The sequence below is a fragment of the Dromiciops gliroides genome, chromosome X, assembly GCF_019393635.1.
Source record: "Dromiciops gliroides isolate mDroGli1 chromosome X, mDroGli1.pri, whole genome shotgun sequence".
Taxonomy (NCBI): Eukaryota; Metazoa; Chordata; class Mammalia; order Microbiotheria; family Microbiotheriidae; genus Dromiciops; species Dromiciops gliroides.
In genome coordinates, this window is record NC_057867.1 from 42,168,272 (window position 1) to 42,192,144 (window position 23,873).

A 23,873-nucleotide genomic window follows, 5' to 3' on the forward strand; every position below is an offset into this window, starting at 1 on the left:
TAAGTGTAAACCTACAGTTACCATTTTGTTGCCACCAGATGGCAAGGAGGTTACAGGATAGGAGAGGAGCCAGGACACACAAATAAGACCAGTTAGGAGGCTGTTGCAACAGTCTAGGCAATGTGTAATAAGGGCCCTGACTTTGGCTCCAGCCCAGAGACAGCAGCGTGCACTTCAGCTATTTTTGGAGATGAGGTAATGGATGAATAAGCAGATTAACAAGGCAAGAAATGAAGTGGAGGTCCTTTTTAAGGATCATTAGGTGAGTGGATGAGGGAAATTTGAAGGGAAAAAATGTGGACTTCCTATAAAGTATCATAGGGTTTAGAGGTGGAAGGGAACTCAGAAGTCATAGTGCTCCAACTCCTTCACTTTGTAGAGGAGACAACAGACTGAGGGGTGATAAAATTACATGGTTGGAAGAGATCTCAGAGGCCATCCAGTCTACCAAGAATCCACTCTATAATATTCCCTACAAAAAGTCATTCTGTCTTCTGTAATACCTCTAATGAGGGGAAACTCACTAGCTCCAAAGCAACCCACTCCACTTAAACAAAAACACCCAGCTCTAATTTGTTAGGAAGTAAGTTTTTCCTGACCTTGAGTCCAAATATGCTTCCGTGCCCCTTCTAGTTTTGGCCTCTGGGTCTGAGCAGAGTAAGTCTAATCCCTCTTAGGTATGAGAGCCATTCAAATACTTGAACACAATTACCTTGTCCCCCATGCCTCTTCAAATCTGTCCTATTTTAGGCCTGGACATTCCTAGTTCTTTCAGCCAGTGCTCAGATGGCAGGACCTTCGGGCTTTTTTTCCCTTTTGACTGCCCTCCAGATATGGTCTACCTAGGGCAGAATACCTCACGACTATTACTGAACTTCCCCTTTCACCTCTCTCTCAATGCAGCCTAAGACTGCATTTCCAGGTTTTGATCGCCATATCACATGGCTAATTCATGTGGTCCACTTGTGGTCCACTGAAATTCCTAGATCTTTCCAGATGAGCAGTTTGGACACATTTCACCCATCTTGTACTTGAGTTGTGGATTTTTTAACCTAAATGTAGGACTTTTACATTTGTTCCAACTATATCTCCTCATATATTTCACATAACTTTCCAGCCTATTAAGATCTTCTTAGTCTCTAGTTGTGTCATCCAAATTAACCATATATTTCATCTTTGTATCAGCTGAACTTTTGATAAATTGGCCATCTGTCATTATTCAAATCACTGATAAAAATGTTAAACAGACCAAGGCCAAGGGCAGATATTCCCAGGCCACACTGGGAATCAGGGAACACTCTTTTTAAGTTGACACTGAGCCATTATTGCTGGCTTCCCATTGGGTCTGGTCATTTAATCGATTACAATTACACCTGTCTGTCATCTGGCCTTTACCTTCCCATATCATCTACAGAGATCATATCAAGTGTTTTTTTGTTTGTTTGTTTGTTTTTTTAGTGAGGCAATTGGGGTTAAGTGACTTGCCCAGGGTCACACAGCTAGTAAGTGTTAAGTGTCTGAGGCCAGATTTGAACTCAGGTACTCCTGAATCCAGGGCTGGTGCTTTATCCACTGCGCCACCTAGCTGCCCCATATCAAGTGTTTTGTCAAATGTTTTGCTAAAATCTAAGTAGACTATATCTATAGCATTTCATTATCAAAAAAGGAAATAAGTCTGATACGATCCATTCCTGTTGAAGTCTTGCTGGATTTTTAAATTTTGTTTTGTTTTGTTTTGATGAGCATCCCTTCCTTTTTTCAGATGTTCCTTTAACTATTACATATGCTATAATTTTTCTAGGAATCAGAGACAAGTTCAGGGCCCTGTGGTTTTGCAGATAGCATTCTCTCCCCTTTTTGAAAATTGGGACATTTGTCCTTCTTCAGTCCTGTGGCAACTCTGTTGTTATCTTTCAAAGATCACTGACAGTGAATACGCAATTATCTTGCCCACCCTCCCCCACACTCTAATTTCAAGTCCTCTGGGCTGCTGCTTTTATTGATATGGTGTCACACTCGTCACTAGCAGCTAGGGCTTATTCTCTTATCTGCTCACTTGTCACAGGTTTTCAAATGCCTATGAGCCATTTACTGCCAGGCAAACTTATTCAATAAATTTAATAAACATTTGAAAGCTCATATCATATAAAAAGCGCTTTGTTAGATGCTAGAGACAGAAAGACAAACAAAATAGTCCCTTCACACGAGGATCCTACTTTCTAGTTGGGGAAATGATATCTAAACAGATAAATACAAGATAATTTGAGGAGAGGCAGTACAAAAAGCTAAAGGGGTTACAGTAGGTTTCTGCAGGATGTAAGACTTGACCTGATCCTTGGAGGATGCTAAAGTAAGGAGAGACTATTATGCAAGCAGAGGGGCGTAGCTGGTATGAAGGCATGGGCTGGGAGATGAAATGCAAAGATGGGAAACTGCTAATAGATCAGTCTGGCTGAAATGTGGACTGCATGAATGGGAGCAAAGGGAAATAAGGACATGTAGGCTGAAGATACAATGTGAAGCACTTTAGATGTACAGTTGAGGAATTCGGATTTTTTTCTTAGAGGTAATAGTGAACCACTGAAGATTTTTGATTAGGGTTGTAGCACAATCAGGCCTGTATTTTCAGAAGATTCTTGGAGCAGCTTCATGGAGGATGGTTGGCACGTAGGGGAGGGGCAGTCAGTCTGGAAGCACAGAGATCAATTCAATTCTACATGCAATTCTACTATGTGCTAGACTCTATGCTAAATGTCATGGATACAAAAACAACAAAATAGGTCCCTGCCTTCAAGGAGCTTACATTATACTGAATGGAAAATGAATAGAAGCAGAGAAAAGTCAATCTGAATCACACTCGAAGTCTTTGTAGTGGTAGCAAGAGCCAAAGACTCATTGAGCACTTGCTTAAAAGCTCTAATTACTGCCCTTATTTCTTTGACAGTATGATCTCTTCTTTGACTGTTCTGAGCCATTCTAGAAGTTTTTAGAAATATTTCATTTCTATATCAAGAGCCTATATTCAGTTTCTACAAGAGATTTTATTTTATTTTCCAAAGTACTATTAATTGAATGACTCTTTTCTTCAAATGCTTAACCCTTTCTTTTCTTCATTCAGATATCTGACCAGTTGGGACAATGTTATAAGGGAGTTGGTATTGGCCACTATCAGAAGGGCAATCCTTATGGGCTCCACTGTGCTCTTGGTTCCTGATTTCCTCAGGCCCCTTGCCTAACCTAAGGTAGAAGGCTCATCCTGAGGCCAATGCAGAGAGGTACTCTGGGAGATACTTCTGTATCTGGGCCCCTTCTCAACCTTTGTCTCACTCCTAGTAATTACCTACTTCCCCATTGCTGTATTTTTGCAAGCTGTGTTGCCTTTCTGGTCTCTTCTTTCCTTCTTTCTCTTGTCACACAGGTAGTGGCAGTTAGGTGACTCAGTGGATAAAGCACTGGCCCTGGTGTCAGGAAGATTTGAGTTCAAATCCAGCCTCAGACACTGACACTTACTAGCTGTGTGACCCTGGTCAAGTCACTTAACCCTAATTGCCTCAAACACTGGGGGGGGGGGGGCGTGGAGGAAATCTCTAGTTGTCCCAATGTGTATCTTGCTACTGGACCTAGATGGCTCTGGAAGAGATACTGAGGTTGGTGACTTTGAATAGCCCAGCCTCACTAAAATCCAATTCACTTCAAGTCATGACATCACCTCCCGATGTCATGGTCCTCTGCAAGAAGGAAGGACAAACAACAAAACAAATAGCATGTCATGCAGGCACCTCTCTCTTCCTCAGCTCCCAGGACTGGTCTGATTTATGGGCATCAACCCATATTAGAATTTTGTTTTCCCTTGGACACTATCATAGGTTTAACTACAAAGGTCAGGTGTCTAAAACTGCAGCAGGCATAGGGGTAATATAACATGGGCTATGGCCTATAAGAACAGGGTGCAGCCAGGGGCAAAATGTATGGGTAAGGTCGAGGAGCAATACTAGTCTGTGAGTTGGTCTTCATTTTTCCCCTTTAAGAACTACCCTGCAGTGGGTTTTTGATTTGGAGTCAAACGACAAAGGTTCAAATTGGCCTTTATCACTAACTTCCACCTTTTCTAGTCTCACACTTATGTTTGACATTAGACAAGTAACTTCCCCTCTCTGAGCCTCAGTTTCTTTCACTGTATAATGAGTGGGTTGGACTAGATGACCTCTAAGGTCAATCCCAGATCTAGATTTTTGATTCTTTATGATACTGGGCAAGTCACTTCACCTACCTGGGCCTCAGTTTCCTCCTCTGTCAAAAGAAGGGGTTAGACTAGAGGGGCCCCAAGAGCCCTCCCAGCTGTACATCTCTGACCCTATCATTCTAAGATCCTCCTGTTCTAGCTAAATTTTCTGTTATCCAGTGGACTGTAACTTGTGTTCTTTGGTCCATGGAGAAAAGAGCTTCCCTAGAGTACCTTTCATTCTGCCATTTTTCCTGGATTCCCTTTCTGCTTCCTACCTTGTACTTGCTTATATAGTATCTAACTTGATACAGAGCTGCATAGCATTGTCTTTTATCTTCTTTTAAATGACTTGGCCAAGATCACAGAGGTAGTTAATGATTGGGGGGGGGGAGCTAGGTGGCACAGTGGATAGAGTGCTAGCCCTGAAGTTGGGAGGACCTGAGTTCAAATCTCACCTCAGATACTTACTAGCTGTGTGACACTGGGCAAGTCACTCAATCCCAATTACCTTAAAAAAATCTGGGGCCATCTCCAGTCCTGATATATATTCTGCCAATGGACCCAGATGGCTCCAGAGGAGTAAGGTTGGTGACCTCACACAGCCCTCTCTCACTTAAATCCAATTCACTGTAAGTTACGATATCACCCTGATGTCATGGTCCTCTTCCTCTTCCAATTAATGACAGGATCACTTAGTGGACCCAAGTCTTCTGGCTCCAAACCCAAGTTAGTTAGTTTGGTTTTTTTAAATCACATTAAGCTCCCAAAACATAAAATATGTTCTTGCTAAAGAGCTAGTTTAAAAAAAAAGGCACGCAATCAAATTTACCAGGGTATTTATTTGCAACCTGGTTTATTTACTCCAAACTTTGAGTTGGCTTCTAAGTATTCCACAGTAGGAAACAAATTTGAAGACCGTTTCTATGGCCTGTTCGTTTCATGGCGGTATGACTTTGTACTGACAACAACTTACTAGTAAAACAACTGCATTCACAGCCAGCCTTACCTATTATCCAAATTATGGAGCAATTAACATAATTAAAATTCCTGTCTTTGGTTTGTGTTTATAAATATTTCTATTTGCATTTGTCTTAGACTCCTTTCCTAGTGAATTGATGCCTCCCCGTGAGTCAAGACTGCCGAGAACAATTGCCTGCCTTCCCGGCTGCCAGAAAATCTGCCCTAGCTATTCCACCTGCCAAAACTCAGATAAAATAGGCCTGCCAAGGGCTCATTCATTCTGTGAGTCAAGAACTGTGAGCAGTGCTAGATTAATGTTCTTCCAAGAATTATAAACCTTTTGGAAAACAGGAAAACCAATCTTAGAATCCGACACAATATACAGCCTGTCAACCCCAGGGCTGTTTTCTTGGCACATAAAGGTAAATATACAAGAATATTTACAGAACAGATGAGGTGTTTCCTCTTACCAATATTTGCCAAAAAATAAGCTCCAATAATTTCCCTATCAAGTAAAAATTTCCCTTGAACTCTATTTAGTTGGCTGTGAATGAGCTCACCACCATTATCTGGTCTGTTCTCCCTCGGACCAGCGAGGAAAGCTGGTTAGTCCTATGATAAAGCCTACATTTGAAGGGTTGGCGATGGGGGATAGAATTACCCTCCTCTCATGGCACCCCATGATGCCTTGGCACAAGATTCATGGTTGCCTTGGCTGTCTAAAACCATAAAGGAGCTGGTCAGAGGAGGAAGCAGCTGTCATGAAGTTAGTGTAATCTCACTTGGCTTCCAGCCAAAGTCCCAACGGTCAGATCAAACTTGGGCTAATGTAAGTCTACAGAACAACCCATAGCAAGTTAAGGAACTAGGGTCCTATTCTCAGTTACACTATGAAGAATAAGAATTTGCCAGCAGGGGCGGCTAGGTGGTGCAGTGGATAAAGCACTGGCCCTGGATTCAGGAGTTCCTGAGTTCAAATCCAGCCTCAGACACTTGACACTTATTAGCTGTGTGACCTTGGGCAAGTCACTTAACCCCCATTGCCCCACCAAAAAAAAAAAAAAAAGAATTTGCCAGCAGAGATAACCAAAAGTCATGCTCTGCTGGGAGCTTCATTCTATAAAAATGGTGGGGGTGAGAGCAGGCACAAAGGGCCCAGACCTGAGAGATCCTGTTCACTTCCTGATGTCAACTTCAAATTTAAGGATGTCCCTTCAATAGCCTCAACTTCACTAAGAAGCTGTAACTCACAGGTACTTGGGAGATTCAAGGATATTACTTTGCACTCACCAACACTCATGACTAATAAATTTAAAAGATCTTAGTTTTAACAAAGGAACTATGGCTGTTGACCATAGGCATTTTGTAAGAGGTCAAAGAATATTGTCCTCTCCTCTCTTTCCCCCCCCCCACCTTCGTGAATGCTTCATAGGGAATAATGAGGAGAATTCAGTTCTTTTGCCTCTCATCTCATGACATTTCTAATAGCTTAATTTATAACCCACTTCCAGAAGAAGTTACTACAGTGACTGTGTACATGTCCACAATCGAAGGTTAATGGAAAAAGAAAAATAACACATTGGTAACTCTTAAAGTTGCCAATAGGTCTCCCCCTAAACTGGGGGACAAACATGAGCTACAGTATGAACTCAAAATTTAGCAAAGCCTAATAAAGCCAAATGCCTACTGGAAAAAGACACTGACTAATAAACTTAGAATCAAAGACTGTCAGAACAGGAATGGGCTGTTACAGACCAGGACAAATGAGATTTAGAGGGGGTTGCTATTTAGTACATATCTCCTTATCGGTAAGGGGAGGGGGCCACGGGAAGTATTTTTTTCCTATTAACTGGAAGAGACTAAAGGATCAAAAGGGGTAGAAATTATAAAGGAGGATGGTGGGATTGTGGGAGTCAGCAGCTCCATCAACAAGTGGCCCACTTAAGGAATGATCAACCCTTACAGATTTTTTCTGTTTCCCTGACTCTGTCTACTTTAACAGTCCTGGGTGCTGGTGAATTTTTACACTCTCCACTTCCTGCTCCATCATTGCTTAGCAGACTGGCATTGCTTACCCTTGGGAATACTGGACTCTCTTTAAACCTTGTTTATTTTCTGTCTATATTTTATAATGGGTTTTGTTTCCAGATGAAGATAAGATTATTTTTATTACATTCTGACGGAGGACAACAGGGAATCCATGCAACCAATAGCCCTATGCTTAATCAAAAGGCTGTATAAAGCTGTCTCTGTTGACACAAAGAAGGGCTTCAATAGTATATTTGTACCTTCCCTTCTGAATGTGAAAGAACTTATATTGCTTGCTAGACAATGTATACATGAATACATAAGTGAAGTTGGTAAGCGGAGGTATTATTCCTTTAACATAAGGATCCTGGTGAAATTCCACCATTCTCACCTTACTACTATGGCAGGCAGCATTCATAGGGAGAATACAGTAAGAAGGCAGAGGCTCAATCATTCTCCTTTGAGGAGCAAGCCTTAAGGCCTTTTCCCTTGGCATTGGTTGAGTTAGTTAGAGATAACCACAAAACAAAACAAAACCAAACCTCATTAAGATGCTTTGGTTGTTTTCCACTTGACCTGTGTAATTTGTTGCAATTTTATTCTTTTGCCTTACAGTACCTAAACTGGTGGTAAGATGTCACCCTGTTTCCAAAACTATGATAATGCTAGGCTCAGCTGCACCCTAGTTCCTATAGATTATAGATTTCTATATCTTAAATAGAGATAAGAAGCATAAACTCTTTCAATCTCATCCTCAGCACCCTCTTCAGCCAATCACTGCCCCAGAATCCCCAAGAACTAAAAACCTGAAATGCTAGCTGATAGGAGAATGCAGACTTCTGTGCTGCCCAGATAGCTGGCAGAAAGCCACTCTGGTGTTTTGACCCTACATGGGACCCCTGGGGAGTTCCTATGCCATTTCTCTAATTTCCTTTTCCTTGGCCCAACCCTTTGATTCATAAAGACTAGTCTAAGACCAAGCTTCTGTCAGACATCTGTTAGAAACCTAACTCAAGACCCATACCTGAGAATCACCTCACATCGACTTTACCATCCAAAGGCTTTTACTGGCTATGAAGAATATCTTTCAGAAGATCTCATTAGGATTCCTAAATTTTATGCATGTGGCCTGTTTCTTTTCCCCCTAGGTTTGGTAATTAGTTTATCACAAAATTACTCATTTGGAGGGCAATTACCAATTGGCACTAAATAAAAAAAGCAATGTGAAGGGGAGAATCTGGTCAATTTCTCCTTTCCATTATTTTCTGTAAACCTGACTCATTCAGTAAAAACCAGAAGGGTACTGAAGCACCAAGGCAATCCAGGAAGTTAGCAAGAAGGCAAAGACATCAGGTCTCCCCAATACCAGGTAGGAGTTCTATGCCCAACACTATGCTTACATGGTCACGAAGTAATAGGGAGACATGAAATGAATAGCATGAAAAGGGTATATCAAAACAACTACATCTCTGAAAAGTTTGAAAAAATGAGTATCACAGATAACATAATACACTTTTTGTATCTGTTTAAATATGAGTACGGATATGTGGTTTTTGATCTCTAGCCCATGTGACCTTGGTCAAATCATATAATATCTCTGGGCCTCAGCTTCCTCCTTTAAAAAATGAAGAGAATAGACTAGTTGATTTCTGAAGTTTCTTCTGATTCTAAATCTATGACTTACATGACTACAGAAATTAGACTCCCCTACTAAGGCTTTATGGGTGGACATTAACAAGTATCATATCACTGGAGACAATCCCCACATGGATGAGACACCATAATTAGTGATGTATATGAAATTCAGGGAGCTTTGGATATGTCAGAGGTTCACAGCTATCAACTAAAACCACAATTAAGCCAATCAGACTTTAGCTTTGCATCACCTTTCAGGACCCATTTCACCATATAAAACAGGTAGGGGAAGTACTTTGGGTGGCAGGTGCTCAGGTATATCCTTATAAGAGACAGTCTTCTGAAAGGATAATACTGTCCCATCTTTCTGTACTCAGCCCTTTATCTCTTCACTGTTTCAGTTGGTAGACTTTGTGTAGCCTCATTTGGTGGCCTTAGCTACCCTTCGCTAAAACCTTATCAGCTGTCAAATATTTGTCTCCAAAAGCACTTAGCTGTTTGCTTTGTGCCTTCCTATAAATTATTTCTCCTTTGGTCTGTAAATGGCTATTTGTCAGATTAGACACATTTTGAATGTTCAGATAAGAGGATTGCTGAATCCAAATTTATTTCTGATCCGTAAAACCACACATAACCTCCAGCCTCAGCTGAGCTGGTGTATGGGCCCTACTCCCTGAACATGTGTTAGCAGTGTAGATTATTAACCAGTTAACATCAACAAATTAGGCTTTGTATTTGCATTCATGGGTATTTGCTTCCCCTTAGAGAGAAACATGTTTCATGTGTTAAGAAGCCAGAATAAACCAATAACAAATACCTTGAGGAGATTTCTCGACTTCCTTCCTTTTTCTGCTCTGGCTGTTACAGTGGAGTCGTAGCTCTTGGTTATACTCATGCAGAGTTTCTCGAGAGTTGTAGGGTTGTCCTGGTTTTCGTCCTTCTTCGCTCTCATCTGAAGAGCTAGTATAAGCTAGGTCCATTTCATGCTTGACTTTGGACAGAGGCTGGTAGGGCTTACAGTCCATTTGCTCCATCTTTGATTAAGCAAGCTCAATGTCATGAAAAGAAAGAAGGACACCTTAATGCACACAGGCAGTCCTAGAAGAGAGGGGAAAAAAACAAGGAAGATTCAACATGGGCCACCTTAGCATTATCCATATGAAAGAAAAGTCATCTGACTCACCATTTGTGCCTATAATACTATCAAAGTGGTTTAGCAAAAAGACAAACTAGATGACATGAAGTTATAGCCTGAGGCAACGAATATTATCTTGAACTAGATGCATACATTTTCAAGAACTGAGGACAATGGCAGGTTTGTGGCATTAGAAAAAGACAAGGTAATAGAGGCTGCTTCTAAAACCATCTATATTGGGCTTGCGCCAAAGTCCAATTCTTGGGGCTGTGTTCTTGTGTATCGATAGGGGCATATATGTTTATTCATGGTAAAGTTAGTAGGCAGAAAACAAGATATCATCAAATTTGTTAGAGGCCAGGAGAACCACTCAAAACCCTGCTGGCCAAGTCTTCAGCCAAAAACTCTTCTCTATATTCAAGATGGAAAACTAGTAAAAGAATCCATCTCCCACCTTTAAACCTTTACCTAGGCTATACTCCCACTCCTGGAAGCTCTCCATAAGAGGTGCTAGGTACAGTAGATGAGGCAGAAAGACCCAAGTTCAAATCCTGCTGTAGACACTTATGAGCTGTGTGACCCTGGGCAAGCCACTTAACCTCTCTTTACCTTTGTTTCCTCAACTGCAAAGGAGGTATAATAATAGTACCTACCTCCCAAGGTTGTTGTGAGAATCCAATGGGATCCTATTTGTAAAGCTCTTTACACAGAACCTGGCCATTCAAGTCAATAAACGTTTATTCAATGCCTACTATGTCACAGGCACTGTGCTAAGTGCTGAGGACATAAGACAAACAAAATATAGTTCCTGCCCTTGGTGCAGAGTCAGTGTGAGTGAGCCCATGACCTTTAGACTTTGGGTACTTGGGCATCCTGAGTTTGCCTCATTAATGACAGTGAGGCCTAAACCAAGATTTCTTTTAACTCCCTCAAGGCGCTTACAACCTAATGGGGGGAGACATGCAAACAAATACTGACCAAACAAGCAACCTCCAGGATAAATAGGAAGTAATTAACAGAAGGAAGGCATTTGAATTAAGAAAAGTTGGGGAAGCCTTCCTGGAGAAGGTGGGATTTTAGTTGGGACTTAAAGGAAGCCAGGGAGGTCAGGAGTCAGAGCAAAGGAGGGGGAGTGTTGCAGGCATGGGCCAGAGAAAATGTCTGGAGTGGAGAGCCAGAGTGTCTTGTTGGTAGAACAATCAAGAGGCACATGCTACTGGATTGAAGAGTACATTTTTAGGGCTGGGTGAAAGAAGACTGCAAAGGTAGGAGGGGTTAGAAAGAAATGGCTTTGAATGCCAAACAGAGCATTTGCAGGCAATAGGGAGCCAACTGCAGTTTACTCAGTAGAGGTAGTGATGTGATCAGGCCTGCATTTTAGGAAAATAACTTCAGTGGTTCAATGGAGAATGGAAGGGAGCGGGGAGAGACTGGTGGTAAGCAGCGGCTACTGCAGTAATCCAGGTATGAGGTGATGAGGGCATGTACCAGGGTTATGGAAGTGTCAGAGGATATTGGGGGAGGGGGAACTGGTGAGAGATAGTGAGATAGGATAAAGTTATAAGGAAGGTGGGAAGGAATGGAGGAGGGTTTAGGAGGAAAGATAATGAATTGTGATTTGGGGAACTGGTGAGAAATAGTGAGATAGGATAAAGTTATAAGGAAGGTGGGAAGGAATGGAGGAGGGTTTAGGAGGAAAGATAATGAATTGTGATTTGGATGTAATGGATTTAAGATGTCTACTGGACATCCATCAAGAGTTCTGAAAGGCAGGTGGAAATGTGAGCCTGGAGGTCAGCAGAGAGACTGAGGCAGGAGAGGTAGATTTAGAATCATTAGCAAAGAGATGGTAATTCAATCCATGGAAGGGAAAGAGATCACCAAGTGAAGTCATACAGAGGGAGAAGAGAAGAGGACCCAGGACAGAATCCTGAGGGACACCTATGGTTAGGGGGTGGGATCTGGAGGAGGATCCAGCAAAGGAGCACTGTTTGCCCTTCATTCTCAGAGAAGACCATGACATCAGGGTGATGTCATGACTTGCAGTGAATTGGATTGAAGTGAGGCAGGGCTGTGCAAATTCACCAACCTTACTCTCTCCTCCAGAGCCATCTGGGTCCAGTGGCAAGATAGATATTGGGACAACTGGAGATGGTCCTGGATGGTTTTTAAGACAAGTGAAGTTAGGTGACTTCCCCATGGTCACACAGATAGTAAATGTCTGAGTTGAGATTTCAACTCATATCCTCCCAACTTCAGGGCCAATGCTCTATCTACCACACCACCCAGCTGCCCCAGGCAGGGAGGGGGAAAACCAGGAAAGAACGGTGTTTTGAAAACCTGGAGAGAAGAGAATATCAAGGAGAGGACAGTGATCATCAATGTCAAAGACCACAGAAAGGTCAGGGAGAATGAGGATAAGAAAAGGCCTTAGATCTGGCAACCAAGAGATGAGTAGTAACTTTGGAGAGAGTAGTTTTGGCCGAATGATAAGGTCAGAAGCCAGACTACAAGGGGTCAAGAAAAGAGTGGAAAGAAGAGAAAATTAAGACACCTATTGTAGATGGCCTTTACAAGGACTTTTAGTACAGAACAGACTATTAAGAAAGAATTCTTTTTTTTTCTTTCCTTTCTCTCTTCTAATCTTCACTTCTTAGAATTCCTAGATCCCTTAAAGGCTCAGCTTGTGTCACCTGTCACACAAGGCCCTTCATGATTCCTTTTGCTCTTATGAAATTAGTTTTTATTTCCTTTGAATATATTTTGGGGGAGGGGTGGCTAGGTGGAGCAGTGGATAAAGCACTGGCTCTGGATTCAGGAGAACCTGAGTTCAAATTCGGCCTCAGACACTTGACACTTACTAGCTGTGTGACCCTGGGCAAGTCACTTAACCCCCATTGCCCCGCAAAACAAAAAAACAAATAATATGAATATATTTTGGATTTGGCCATTTGTGTATATGTTATTTTCCTCCCAGAATATAAGGTCCTTGAGGGTAGGGGTCTGTTTCCAATCCTGTTTTTTTTTGTGTGTGTGTGTGTATTTCCAACCCCTAGCATAGAGGTGGTGCTTGAGAAATGCTCACTGAATTTGAGCTGGATTTAGGACCAAAAAAAAATCATCCCTATTTCTAGGTCTCCCATTTTTAGAAAAGGGAAAAGTTTTGAAGTGAGAGAGACAGCAACTATGACCTGAGGAATCAAGTGCCCCCATGGGACAGAGGGTCTCTCTACTGTCTGTGATTGTGTGCACACAACCATGTGTGTGTGTGTGTGTGTGTGTGTGTGTGTGTGTGTGTGTGTGCCCACATGCACAGGTGTGTTTGGATACAGGAATGCTAACCATTACTTGTATCACTTGGGTGGAGAATTTGTTCTCTTTTTTTCTTTTTTCTTCTTTTTTTTTTTTTTTTTTTGCTGGGCAATAAGGGTGAAGTGACTTGCCCAGGGCCACACAGCTAGTAAGTGTCAAGTGTCTGAGGCCAAATTTGAACTCAGGTCCTCCTGAATCCAGGGCCCGTGTTTTAACCACTGCGTCACCTAGCTGCCCCCTGTCCCCATACACTTTCAAAGCATTCTCTGAGAGTTCTAATTCTAGTTCTTCTCCAACTTCCATTGCTTCCTCACTCTCTCCTTGTCTCACCCTGAATCCTGGAATTCAAACAGAGCCTGTGGCTGAGATGCATAATGAATCCTCAGACAAGGCTTCATGAATGACATATGCTCATGATACTATACTGCTTTGAAGTGCTCTCCAACTTTTGCCCATGTATGAATTGTCTTGTGCCTCTAACTAACCTGTAAGCTCATAGAGAACAGGGATGCAAGTTTTGACTTCTCTGTCTTCCTCAGAGTGTGTAGCCTAACTCTGAGCACAGAATAGGATTAGAACGAATTCATGGGCCTACAAAGCCTTCCAAAGCTTTAAGGGATAGCTGCCATTGAGCTGATCAGGTTTGTTTAAATTTATATTAAGAAAACACGGGCCTAGACCCTATGGTAAAATACATTTTTTTAAAAAGCTAAGAAAAAGAAAAGATTTTTTGGTGAAAGTACAGAGAATTACAGGAATTTCTATACTGCGTATCCACTAAACTATTTGTTTTATTTATGATGCACAGATAGATATATGCTTAGGAGACATATGATGATGTAAATGACTCGTCCCTAAAGTTTCCTGGAGTTGCTGGCATGATTTACACATAGTTGTTTTTTTTCTTTTTTTTGGTATCATCAACCAGCAATTAGTGAAAACCCATGAAGCAACTGAGTAAAGCACAGTAGATAGGGAGCTCTACTTGGGGGGCAGGAAGACCTGAGTACCAATACTTCATCAGACACTAGCTTTGGGACTGGTGGCAAGTCAGTTAACCCTATAAAATCTGTTTTCTTATCTTCAAATTGCGGATAATAATATCTATAGCAGCTCTTACTTCCCAGAGTTAGTGAGAGGATCGTGTGAGATAATGAATGTAAAGGGCTTTGCTAACTTGAGAGCACTCAAGAAATAGAAACAGCAGGCATCACAGCAACAACACTGGGCAGTCTGTTTTAGATTCTGTCTTTCTTCCTGGCTGGTCAGAGCATTATCATTCAGTATTTGGACAATTGCCTGTCTCCTAGACCTTGTCCTTTGCTAAGAATAAACAGTGCAAAGTGAGCACTGGTGCCAAGAGCAAACTTCCAGGGTAGCATCTGTGTGCATCGTTGTGGCTCCAGGACTGAACTCTTCACACATGAAAAGAATCATTAATAAGATCCATCTATCACCTTCTCAACCAACACAGAAATTGCTTTATCCATTTAAGACTGCAAGCTCACAGAGAAGGCCTGTGGACCTCTCTTGAGCTGAGGGCCACTGATCCAAAATGGGTGGGGACAACTGAAGGCCACCAAGTACAAAGCAACTTAATTTGCTGGTTTTCTGCAATGAGCGAAACACAAAACATACAATCTTCCATTGGTCAACTTTTTAAAGCACCATTGGCATGTCTTCAGCTGCTCTTCTTAGATCCCCAGTTTGCTCTACATGGGCTGGTCAGAGCAGAGACATGGCTAAAGCAATATTCTTATTACTCCTGAGTCCATTTTGCAACCAGCTCCTCTCTCAACTCCCTGGTAATACCACAAAACTAGACAAATACTCACACGAGGCACCTAATGTTGAGAATGAGTTAAAAAGAAGTTGAGGCACTTGCTTGGGTCATACAGCTAAGAAGTGTTGGCTACTGATTCCCATTTAACAAATGGCAAAAGAGAGCTGGAGAGGTAAGTTCATCACATTCAGATAATCTTTAGGGTGACATCTTCCCTTGGCTGCCACTTTTTTGTTTTTCAAATTTGTAGACAACTCAAACCTCTATGTGCTCCAAATATTCTTTACCTGTAGTCTGTCAATCGAATAAGAGAATGAATTATACCTAAACTCCCAGTGAAAGGGTTAATTCTAATCACAACTCTTCAGTGTCATGGACAGCCATCAGTCAAGAATATCCCAGGTATTTAAATGACCTTGAAGAAAGTCTCCCTTTAATAGTCCAAAAGTATTACTACAATCCAAGAGAAGATACTCCTCCACACCCTTTACTCAAGTTGGATTTTGATGGACCCTAGATAAATGAAACATTACCCTTGGCGAAATTCAAAATTGGCTTTGTGCAACTCATCATAAAATCAGAGGAATATACAACCTTGTATGCCAATAACTATGAAAACAGAATCTTAAAAGACAAAGCTCCTCAGATTAAACAAAATGTTTACTCATTCCCAGGTTTTTTTTATTTTTTTAGGGCAATGAGGGTTAAGTAACTTGCCCAGGGTCACACAGCTAATGTCAAGTGTCTGAGGCTGGATTTGAACTCAGGTCCTCCTGAATCCAAGGCCAGTGCTTTATCAATTGCACCACCTAGCTGCCCCCACTCAGGTTTTTTTAAACAAACATGTAAATTCCAACCTAACCCAATTACAATGATGGTAAAAACTCATGCATCTATCTATAAAGCTTTATAATTTACAAAGTACTTTCCTTCCAACAGTCGTGTAAGGTATTTGGTGTAAGATTTATTCATTCCGTTTTAAAGATAAAGATACAGACATGGAAAAGTTGAGTGATTTGCCTTGGAGAACTAAGTAGTACCTGCTTGAGATGACCAATTAACTGATGGTGAAAGAGAATTGGTGAAGTAGGTCATCTGACCTGAATTCAGGTCATCTGACCCTTGGTCCAGTGTTCCACCCACTATCCTGTGTTGCCTCTTCAAGGCTTTCTTGATTTTTTCCCCTAATTTTCAATAGACAAAAGGCCCCAATTTCATGTTCTAGCAAGCAGGTAGTGTTTTACGATCTCTTACAAAGACTATTTTCCTGGAGTAATAGCCTAATTTTTTAGGTTTTTTTGAGTGCTACCATTCAAAACTTTTATAACCATGCCCTATTTTTGTGACGGTTGCCATAAATGGGATCACCTCTTAACACCTACCCCACAAATGGGATAAAGTTAAATAGAGTACCATCGGCTTCCCTTTTCTGTTGTAAAGGCCTAGAATTATATTGGCTTTTGAAATTGAATATCCTTAGCATTTCATTGAGGAAACATATAACCATAAAAGATGGTCATGTGGTACAAGTGAGGGACAACAGGTGCAAAATCTGAGCATTCCCTGCCTATACCCACAAGACTAAGAGGAAGGCCCCCACTATGTTGGGTGCATCTTAGGGCAAGGATATATGAAAACAATATGTAGAGCAATCATCCAGGATGAGAAGGCAATGATGGATTCTGATCAGTATCAATGAAAAGATGAGGACCTGGATATGCTGAATGCACTATATCAGGCAACACTTATTTGGGAAGGATGATTTTTTTTTTAACAAAACTGGACCAGTGGGTTCAATGGTATAGGACAGAGGGACTCTCTGAATGGATATTACCTTCATCAATCATGATGGGAAATTATGTTAATTTATAACATATTAACATAATTAATTCTACTAAGATGAGCCTATGGTCATAGTATGTATCAAAGGTAGTCCCTGAACTCAGGATTAAAAACATCCAGATTTGAGATTTAATCTGTTCAGGGAACACCTGGTAGAGAAAGGCTGTCCACTGATGCAGGTTGGCACCTCCTATTTGACACAATATTGAAGAGCTGGCTATGGTAGGCAGGATGTGACAGAGACAAGATTTAAAGCCAGTTCTTCCTGACTCCAAGGCTGGACTTCTATCTTTTGGAATGCAAATATTGCTGAACCATAAAAATCCCAAAGTAGCAAGCCTACCAGCAGTAGTGACTCTCATTTATTAGCACAATGCCTGGCATACAGTAAGAATTGAATAAATGTTTGTGGACTCCATCTAATACTTTACAATTTATGGACTCCTTATAACAGCTCTACGAGTTAGAGAATGTTGGGGTGTGTTTTCATTTTTCAGAGGGAGATAAGGTTTGAAAATGAGGTTATGTTACAAATAGATGGTAAATATAATAGCTAGAATTTTGACCCGAGGCGCCTGGACCGGGGACCCTAGTTCCTTCTTATTCTACCCATGCTACCTTATTGTAGGTTCCCGATTTTTCTCTTACTTGGATGCATCATCATGTTGGGAGCATGGGATCCTATTGTAGGGACAGAGGTCAGATGCAAAATTTGTTTTTAAAATAGTTCATCTTGTTTTCCCAGGACAAAGAATATGGAAAAAGCAAAAAATTATTTAAGCTCTTGACCGTTTAAGAATTAGAGGGCTATGTGATTACTTCCTTTGAATTCTCCAATTTTTAGCCTACTTTTGATTGAAAACCAACTCATCTAGTAACATTGGCTATAAGGACCCCCTCCCCTTCAGACACAGGGGAATAGATACCCCTTCCCCTCCTCAGCTTGCCCGTCTCTGCCTCAAGGGAAACTTGTTCTACCCTCTGGTGGGAATGCAGGGTCAAAAACCTATTCTGGGCTCAGCTTTTAGGACAAGGCCAAGCAGGGCGCATTATACACACAGGAAGACTAGGGGAAGTTTCCAGACGATGGATGTAAAGGGGGGGGGGCCCTACAGGATCACCACAGTACCTAGAATTCTCATCATCATATTTGCTTCTTTGGGTTAAAATGCAAATCTTATTGGAAAATGGCAGGAAGCCAAGACCTACCATAAACATCTCAGCCCACTATCAGCATAGGTTGCCTACAATGATTCTGAGCATACTTACTGACTGAATGCAGAGTAAGTATATTTTGATGGGATTCAATTCAATTCAACAACAGTCACAATCAAAGAATGAGCTATAACTGGGGCAGAGCAATTAAGGTTTCACTAGAGTGGGTCAAAAAAGAGATCCTAACCCTCTCCCAGGGTCCACCTTCTGCTATAGGGATGTCATCTCTCCCTCCCTCCCTCCTCCTCTCTCCCCCCCCTCTCTCTCTCTCCCCCCAATTCAGATTTCCCTTTCTCTACTTACACAATTGATGTCACTAAATTCCTATCTCCTCCTGGGGGTTAAATGGAACATGTTCATCCAATCAGGGAAAATGGCCTTCATGCCCCAACCCCTACCCTCCAGCTCAACCCAAATGGTCCTAGGTGCCAGAACTCCTAGTTAGGGCTCTGCTCACAGGCCACAGAGCACAACTTGTCCCTGACTGCCAATAGTCCCAAGTAGTAGTAATATAGACTTTTCCTTAAGGACTAGGTGTTGGTTGTAGGGAGAATCCCTGGTTACCTCCTGAGGTGGTCCACTGATTTATTAAGCACGTACTTTGTGCCAAGCCCTGTGCTAGATACTGGTGAAACAATGATACCCTGGAAACAATCTGTACCTGGAAGAGCTTACAGCTTTCGGGGGGGGGGGGGTGGAGGGGATAAGGAATGTACAAAAGTATTATATAAGGTAGAGTGTGATGGGAGCAAAGGAGAGATTCAGACAAAGGGCTCTAGGAAAATCTGAGGATTTATGCATATACAGCTGCACATATATACACATACACACATACATTCAGTTAGTGGAATCAGGCAGGTGGCACCTGAGCTAGGCACTGAGTGGAGAGCAGGCCTAGGCTGGGAAGGAGCACTCTGAGCTGACACAGAGCAGAGGTGATGTTGTTTAAGTGAGGGTATGCAGGTGTGGCACAGAAAGAAAGAGGGAGAGATTGACTTAAATCAGCCCTATTTCTCTATGGTAGTTTGCATTGATGAGAAGACAGCTGAATAATTTTATTAAGAAGGTAGTAATGGGAGGAAGCTAGGTGGTGCAGTGGATAGAGCACTGGCCCTGGATTCAGGAGGACCTGAGTTCAAATCCAGCCTCAGACACTTGACACTAGCTGTATGACCCTGGGCAAGTCACTTAACCCCAATTGCCTTACCAAAAAAAAAAAAAGGTATTAATGAGATTAATGGCAACTACAGTACAATTTTAAAGGTGCATGGGTGCTTCCTTTTTAATTTGATTCTTTTTCTGGTCTTCCTTTAGGGAAGGTTTCAGAGGGGATCCGTCGTAAAAAAAAAAAAAAATGTTACTACCTTATCAAGGGAAAGAAATAGGTAGTTCTGTATCCATATCCAAAGCAGTTTGTGTGAGGGTGTGTGTGTTTGGGGGGGATCAGGGAAATTACTAGTGATTTGTGTCAATCACTCGGCAGCGATCAGTTACCGAGCAGTTCTTTAACTTCATGTAGTTAGTTACTATTATGTTTTTGAAATGATGTTGTGGACAAAGCCTAGTTAGATGTCCCCAGGAGGCCTCAACAACAAACTGGACTAGCCTTGATTCTAACTGCTTCTTTGGAGTCTGTAGTCCTTCAAGATCCCTCACTTCCCCAGTGAGGGGGCTCCTCGCACCAATTCCTCCTGCGGTTACTATTCTTGTAATATGTATCACTCTGCTGCCAACCTGCTGAAGAGCTTTTCCGGATTTATCCAGACTGTTCCACATCACAGAACCTGTCCTTAAAGCTGTTCTACCTTGGCAGATCTTGTAGCCTTTTGGAGCTGAAGGTTTCCTTCTATGTGGTATAGCCCAAAGCTTCTGAAACTGTGGGTCTCAATTCCATATGGGGTCACATAACTGTATTGGGGGGGGTCGTGAAAATTTTGGCAACAGTAAAAGGTAATGTCTACCTATTTTATATAACTACATACCCAGGGTTGAGTAAAAAATTCTGGGGCAAAAAGGGGTCACAAGTGGAAAACATTTAAGAAGCCCTGGTGTAGCAGATACAGTCAGGCTTAGAGTCAGGAGGACTTGAGTTCAAATCCTGTCTCAGACATTTACAAGCTGTGTGACCCTGGCCAAGTGACATCCTCTATCATCTGAAATATTTTTTCCGTGTAAAAATGGGGATAATAATAGCACCCACTTTATAGGGTTGTTGTGAGAATCAAATGAGCTCATATTTATAAAATGCTTTGCAAACTCTTTAGAAATGTTTGCTCTTACTATTGTTATGTCTCACGAGGAAGACTGTTAGGAGAGCAAAATGAAGAAAAAACGTCAGAGAAGAAAGAGGAAATGGAAGATTAAAAACAGTTCCCATTTCCAGGGTCACTAAATTAGTAGTTTATTTACCAGTGCAACACACTGAGATAGCCAAAAGCAACACAAGCCATGGCATTTGAGGCCACCAGCAGTGCTAGTGGTGTTTCATCACATCTGGAACCCTCAATCTCTGAGGAGCACTGAGGTTTTCTGATCAAAGGAAAAAAAACAGTACAAAAACAAAATGAAATTCTGCTGGTGACACTAGTACACATGTGCTTGTTTAAGTTAATTACTCAAAAAGTATTTGAAGAAAATCTCACATTGGGGAAGATGAAAGGTCCCTCCTGAAAAAATATTTCCCCCAAAATGGATTTCATCCAGTAGTGGCAACAGATGTAGCTAATGCTTGAATGGTAGCCCCAGCAGGACTCTTTAGGACCCAGGAGGAGAAGAGAAGAACAGAACTGGCTTATTTCCACAAGTAAATAACCAGCATTAATACATCTCACATCCCTTTGTGTGATTGCTCAGTTTTTCTGGTGTTTTTTTTTTCCTTGGGTTCTTTGTTGTTGTTTTGTGTAAACATGTGAATGTGTGTGTTGGGGTGGGCGGACATGGATGGAGCTAAATGACAAAACAATTTTTTGTTTGGAGGATAAAGATAAGATACTAAAAGAGTTGGTGGAGAAGGTACACCCAGTAGAAAATAGCACTATCAACCAGAATCCACCATGAAAACCCATGCCCTTCCAGCCTGTATGTTATTACCTTAAAATCATCTTAGAAATCACAGAGTCGAATCCCCTCAATCATTTAATGTTCAAAACACTAGGCCCTGATTCCTGTTCATCTTTAAGAGCCCACAATTCTTGCCTGCATTTCAGAGTGTGCATTCATGCGGCAAGAACTAGGGAGAACAGATGGTCAGCCCGAGTGTGGCCCTGGTGCCCATGCAACATTAAAAAGACCTAGAGGAAGACTGCCAGTGGATCGGGTGGATCCTCCATGGGGGGTTTACGGGGAAAATAACACAAAAACAAAACACAAAAACGACAAAACCCCCTCCAAGCATAGGCAAGGATCACATCGGAGCCAAAGGGGTGGCAAGGTGGCATCAATGAAACCACTGAGCCAGTGAAGCAGTAACAAACTGGAGCAGCTCCTGAGGGAATGTCACCATATATAATGACAAGTAAAAGGAGATGAATAGTCCCCTCATTTTGAGATTTTCCTGAGTAGTTTGTGCAATCTGATAATAGAACTGGCAATACCCTAGGTAATATGAGACCCAGGCTTGGCAATCACTGACGCTGAGGATGAATTCTTCAGGGAGCACAGAACGCATATGTCTTTCTTATGTAAGTGCCACACATGTTCCTAGCACTTAGTCAATGGCAAATAAAAATATAATCTCTGAGTTGTTAAGACACCTATCTCTTCTTCACACAACTCCTGCAATTATCTTTCCCTTATTACTTCTCAATTTCCTTTGTGGAGGATTATGCAGATGAGCTCAAGACTTATTATGAAGAACAATCTTCAAGAAAATTTCGATAACTTCAACATATCAAAGCATTTTTCTTCTTTAGTTAAGAACAATAGGTGTATATTTTCCTAAGTAAACAAAGCCTCTCCATCCGCTTGTCTTACAGTGGAATCCACCAGGGCTTTGTCAATTTTACAGTAATTTCAGCATTACCACACTTATCCAAAATGTAGCATCAAATTCAATTTGCTATCTTGGAAAGAAATTGGCTTTAAATGCTCAACAGTATGACCAGCATCACCACTTTCTTTATGCCACAGTTTGCAAATAGCAAGAATAAATCCTAGTTGCCGATTTCCATCTCCAGCTTCCATTAGCCCAGCAGTGTCTATATGCACATTATCAGTAGCCCTCTCAGGTTTCACTGACAGCAGTCAGTAGCAAAAAGCATTTGCAGTGCCTGCTATTAAAACTTCATTTTCAATTATCCTGAATATTGGGTGGAAAAGAAGCTAATCAGGTGACTAAAACCAGCAGCCACAAAGGAGGCTCCTTAAATGCAATTTCATTCAACAGACAAGTCCTTGCACCTCCTATGTGTAGGGCACTATGCTAGAAAGTAGGGACATGAAGAAAGATTAAGAACAGTCTAATTTCAAGAAGATTATCTTCTTCTGAGGAGAAGCAAAATAAACACAAATAAGAAGAGGAGAAGGAGAAGGGAGAGAACACTAAAAACTGGGAAGAGGTAGGGAGAGCATGAAAGCCTTCATGGAAGAGAAGGCATTGAGTCAACCTAGAAGGAAGGTCTGACCCTTAAAGGAAGATAAGGCTCTTGAGAAGGAGATACAGGAATGGGTATGGGAAACAGCTTGCATGACTGCAAGGAGGCAAGAGATTTCTCGTTCAGTTTAGGGAAGAACTAGAAATCCACTTTGCCTGACATGGAAAGAGTTTATGAAAGAGAATCATATGAATAAAATGAGAAAGGTTGATGGAAGCCACATGGTGGAAGGCCTTAAATGCAACCTTAAGGAGTTTGCCTGATGGAGAGCCACTGATGTTCATGAGCAGAGGGTGACAGATCCAGATGTAGGCCTTAAGATTATTCTGGCAACTGAGTGTAAGATAGATTCCAAAGATGAGCAAGCTTAAGCAGGCAGACCAGTGAGAAAGCACTGAGAGCTACCAAGGTGAGAGGAATGAGGGTATGAATTGGGCTGTTGGTCATAGACCTGAAGAGAAGGGGTGAGGCAACCATACACTGCAGTGGAGAAAATACTAAGCTGGGAGTGAGGAAGATGCATGAGATGCCCTGGAGGTAGAATGGGAAGACATGACCACTAACCAGATAGAGAGGGGATTAAAAGAAGCAAAATGAAAAATGGCTTTGAAATTTCAGCATGGATGACCACCAAGACTAGAGATAAGGAAGTGAATGACACATAGTAAGTGCTTAATAAATGCTTGTTGGCTCACTGACAAGTTTGTAGGAGGGGGTAAATTTAGATGGAGAGACAATGAGTGTTCACTTAAGCAGCACACATACTAAAATTGGAACTGTACAGACAAGATCAGCATAGCCACTATACAAGAATGCCATGCTAAATTTGTGAAGCCTTCCATATTTATTTTTTTAAAAGATAACGATTTTAGCTTCTCAAATAAAAATCTCTACATTGTTATAGTTTGAAAAAGACTTTACGTACATTTTGTCTTTTGTGCCTCTCAACACTCCTATGAGGTAGCTACAGAATTAATTATTCAATAGAGTCAGCTGGTGGTGCAGTAGATAGAGTACTGGGCCTGGTGTCAGGAAGACTTGAGTTCAAATAGCTGTGTGATTCTGAGCAAGGCAGGTAAACTCTATCCACTGCAGTTTCTTTAACTGTAAAATGGGAATGATAATAATGGAACCTACCTTGCAAGG

At 41.6% G+C, this 23,873-nt stretch overlaps 1 protein-coding gene and 1 non-coding gene across 5 annotated transcripts in view; one reads left to right on the forward strand and one right to left on the reverse strand.

The window, feature by feature from the left end:
• TENM1 (teneurin transmembrane protein 1) overlaps positions 1–23,873 on the reverse strand; it is an 895,908-nt gene that overhangs the window by 518,745 nt on the left and 353,290 nt on the right. For all 4 annotated transcript variants that reach the window (XM_043974016.1, XM_043974015.1, XM_043974017.1 and 1 more), the window contains exon 3: positions 9,666–9,946. In XM_043974016.1, coding sequence (XP_043829951.1) covers positions 9,666–9,882 — 217 coding nt within the window. In that variant the 5' untranslated portion in view covers positions 9,883–9,946. The remainder of the gene's footprint in view (positions 1–9,665; positions 9,947–23,873) is intronic.
• LOC122734233 lies at positions 23,468–23,575 on the forward strand. The gene has a single exon (XR_006354036.1). It is a non-coding gene; the product is annotated as a U6 spliceosomal RNA (small nuclear RNA).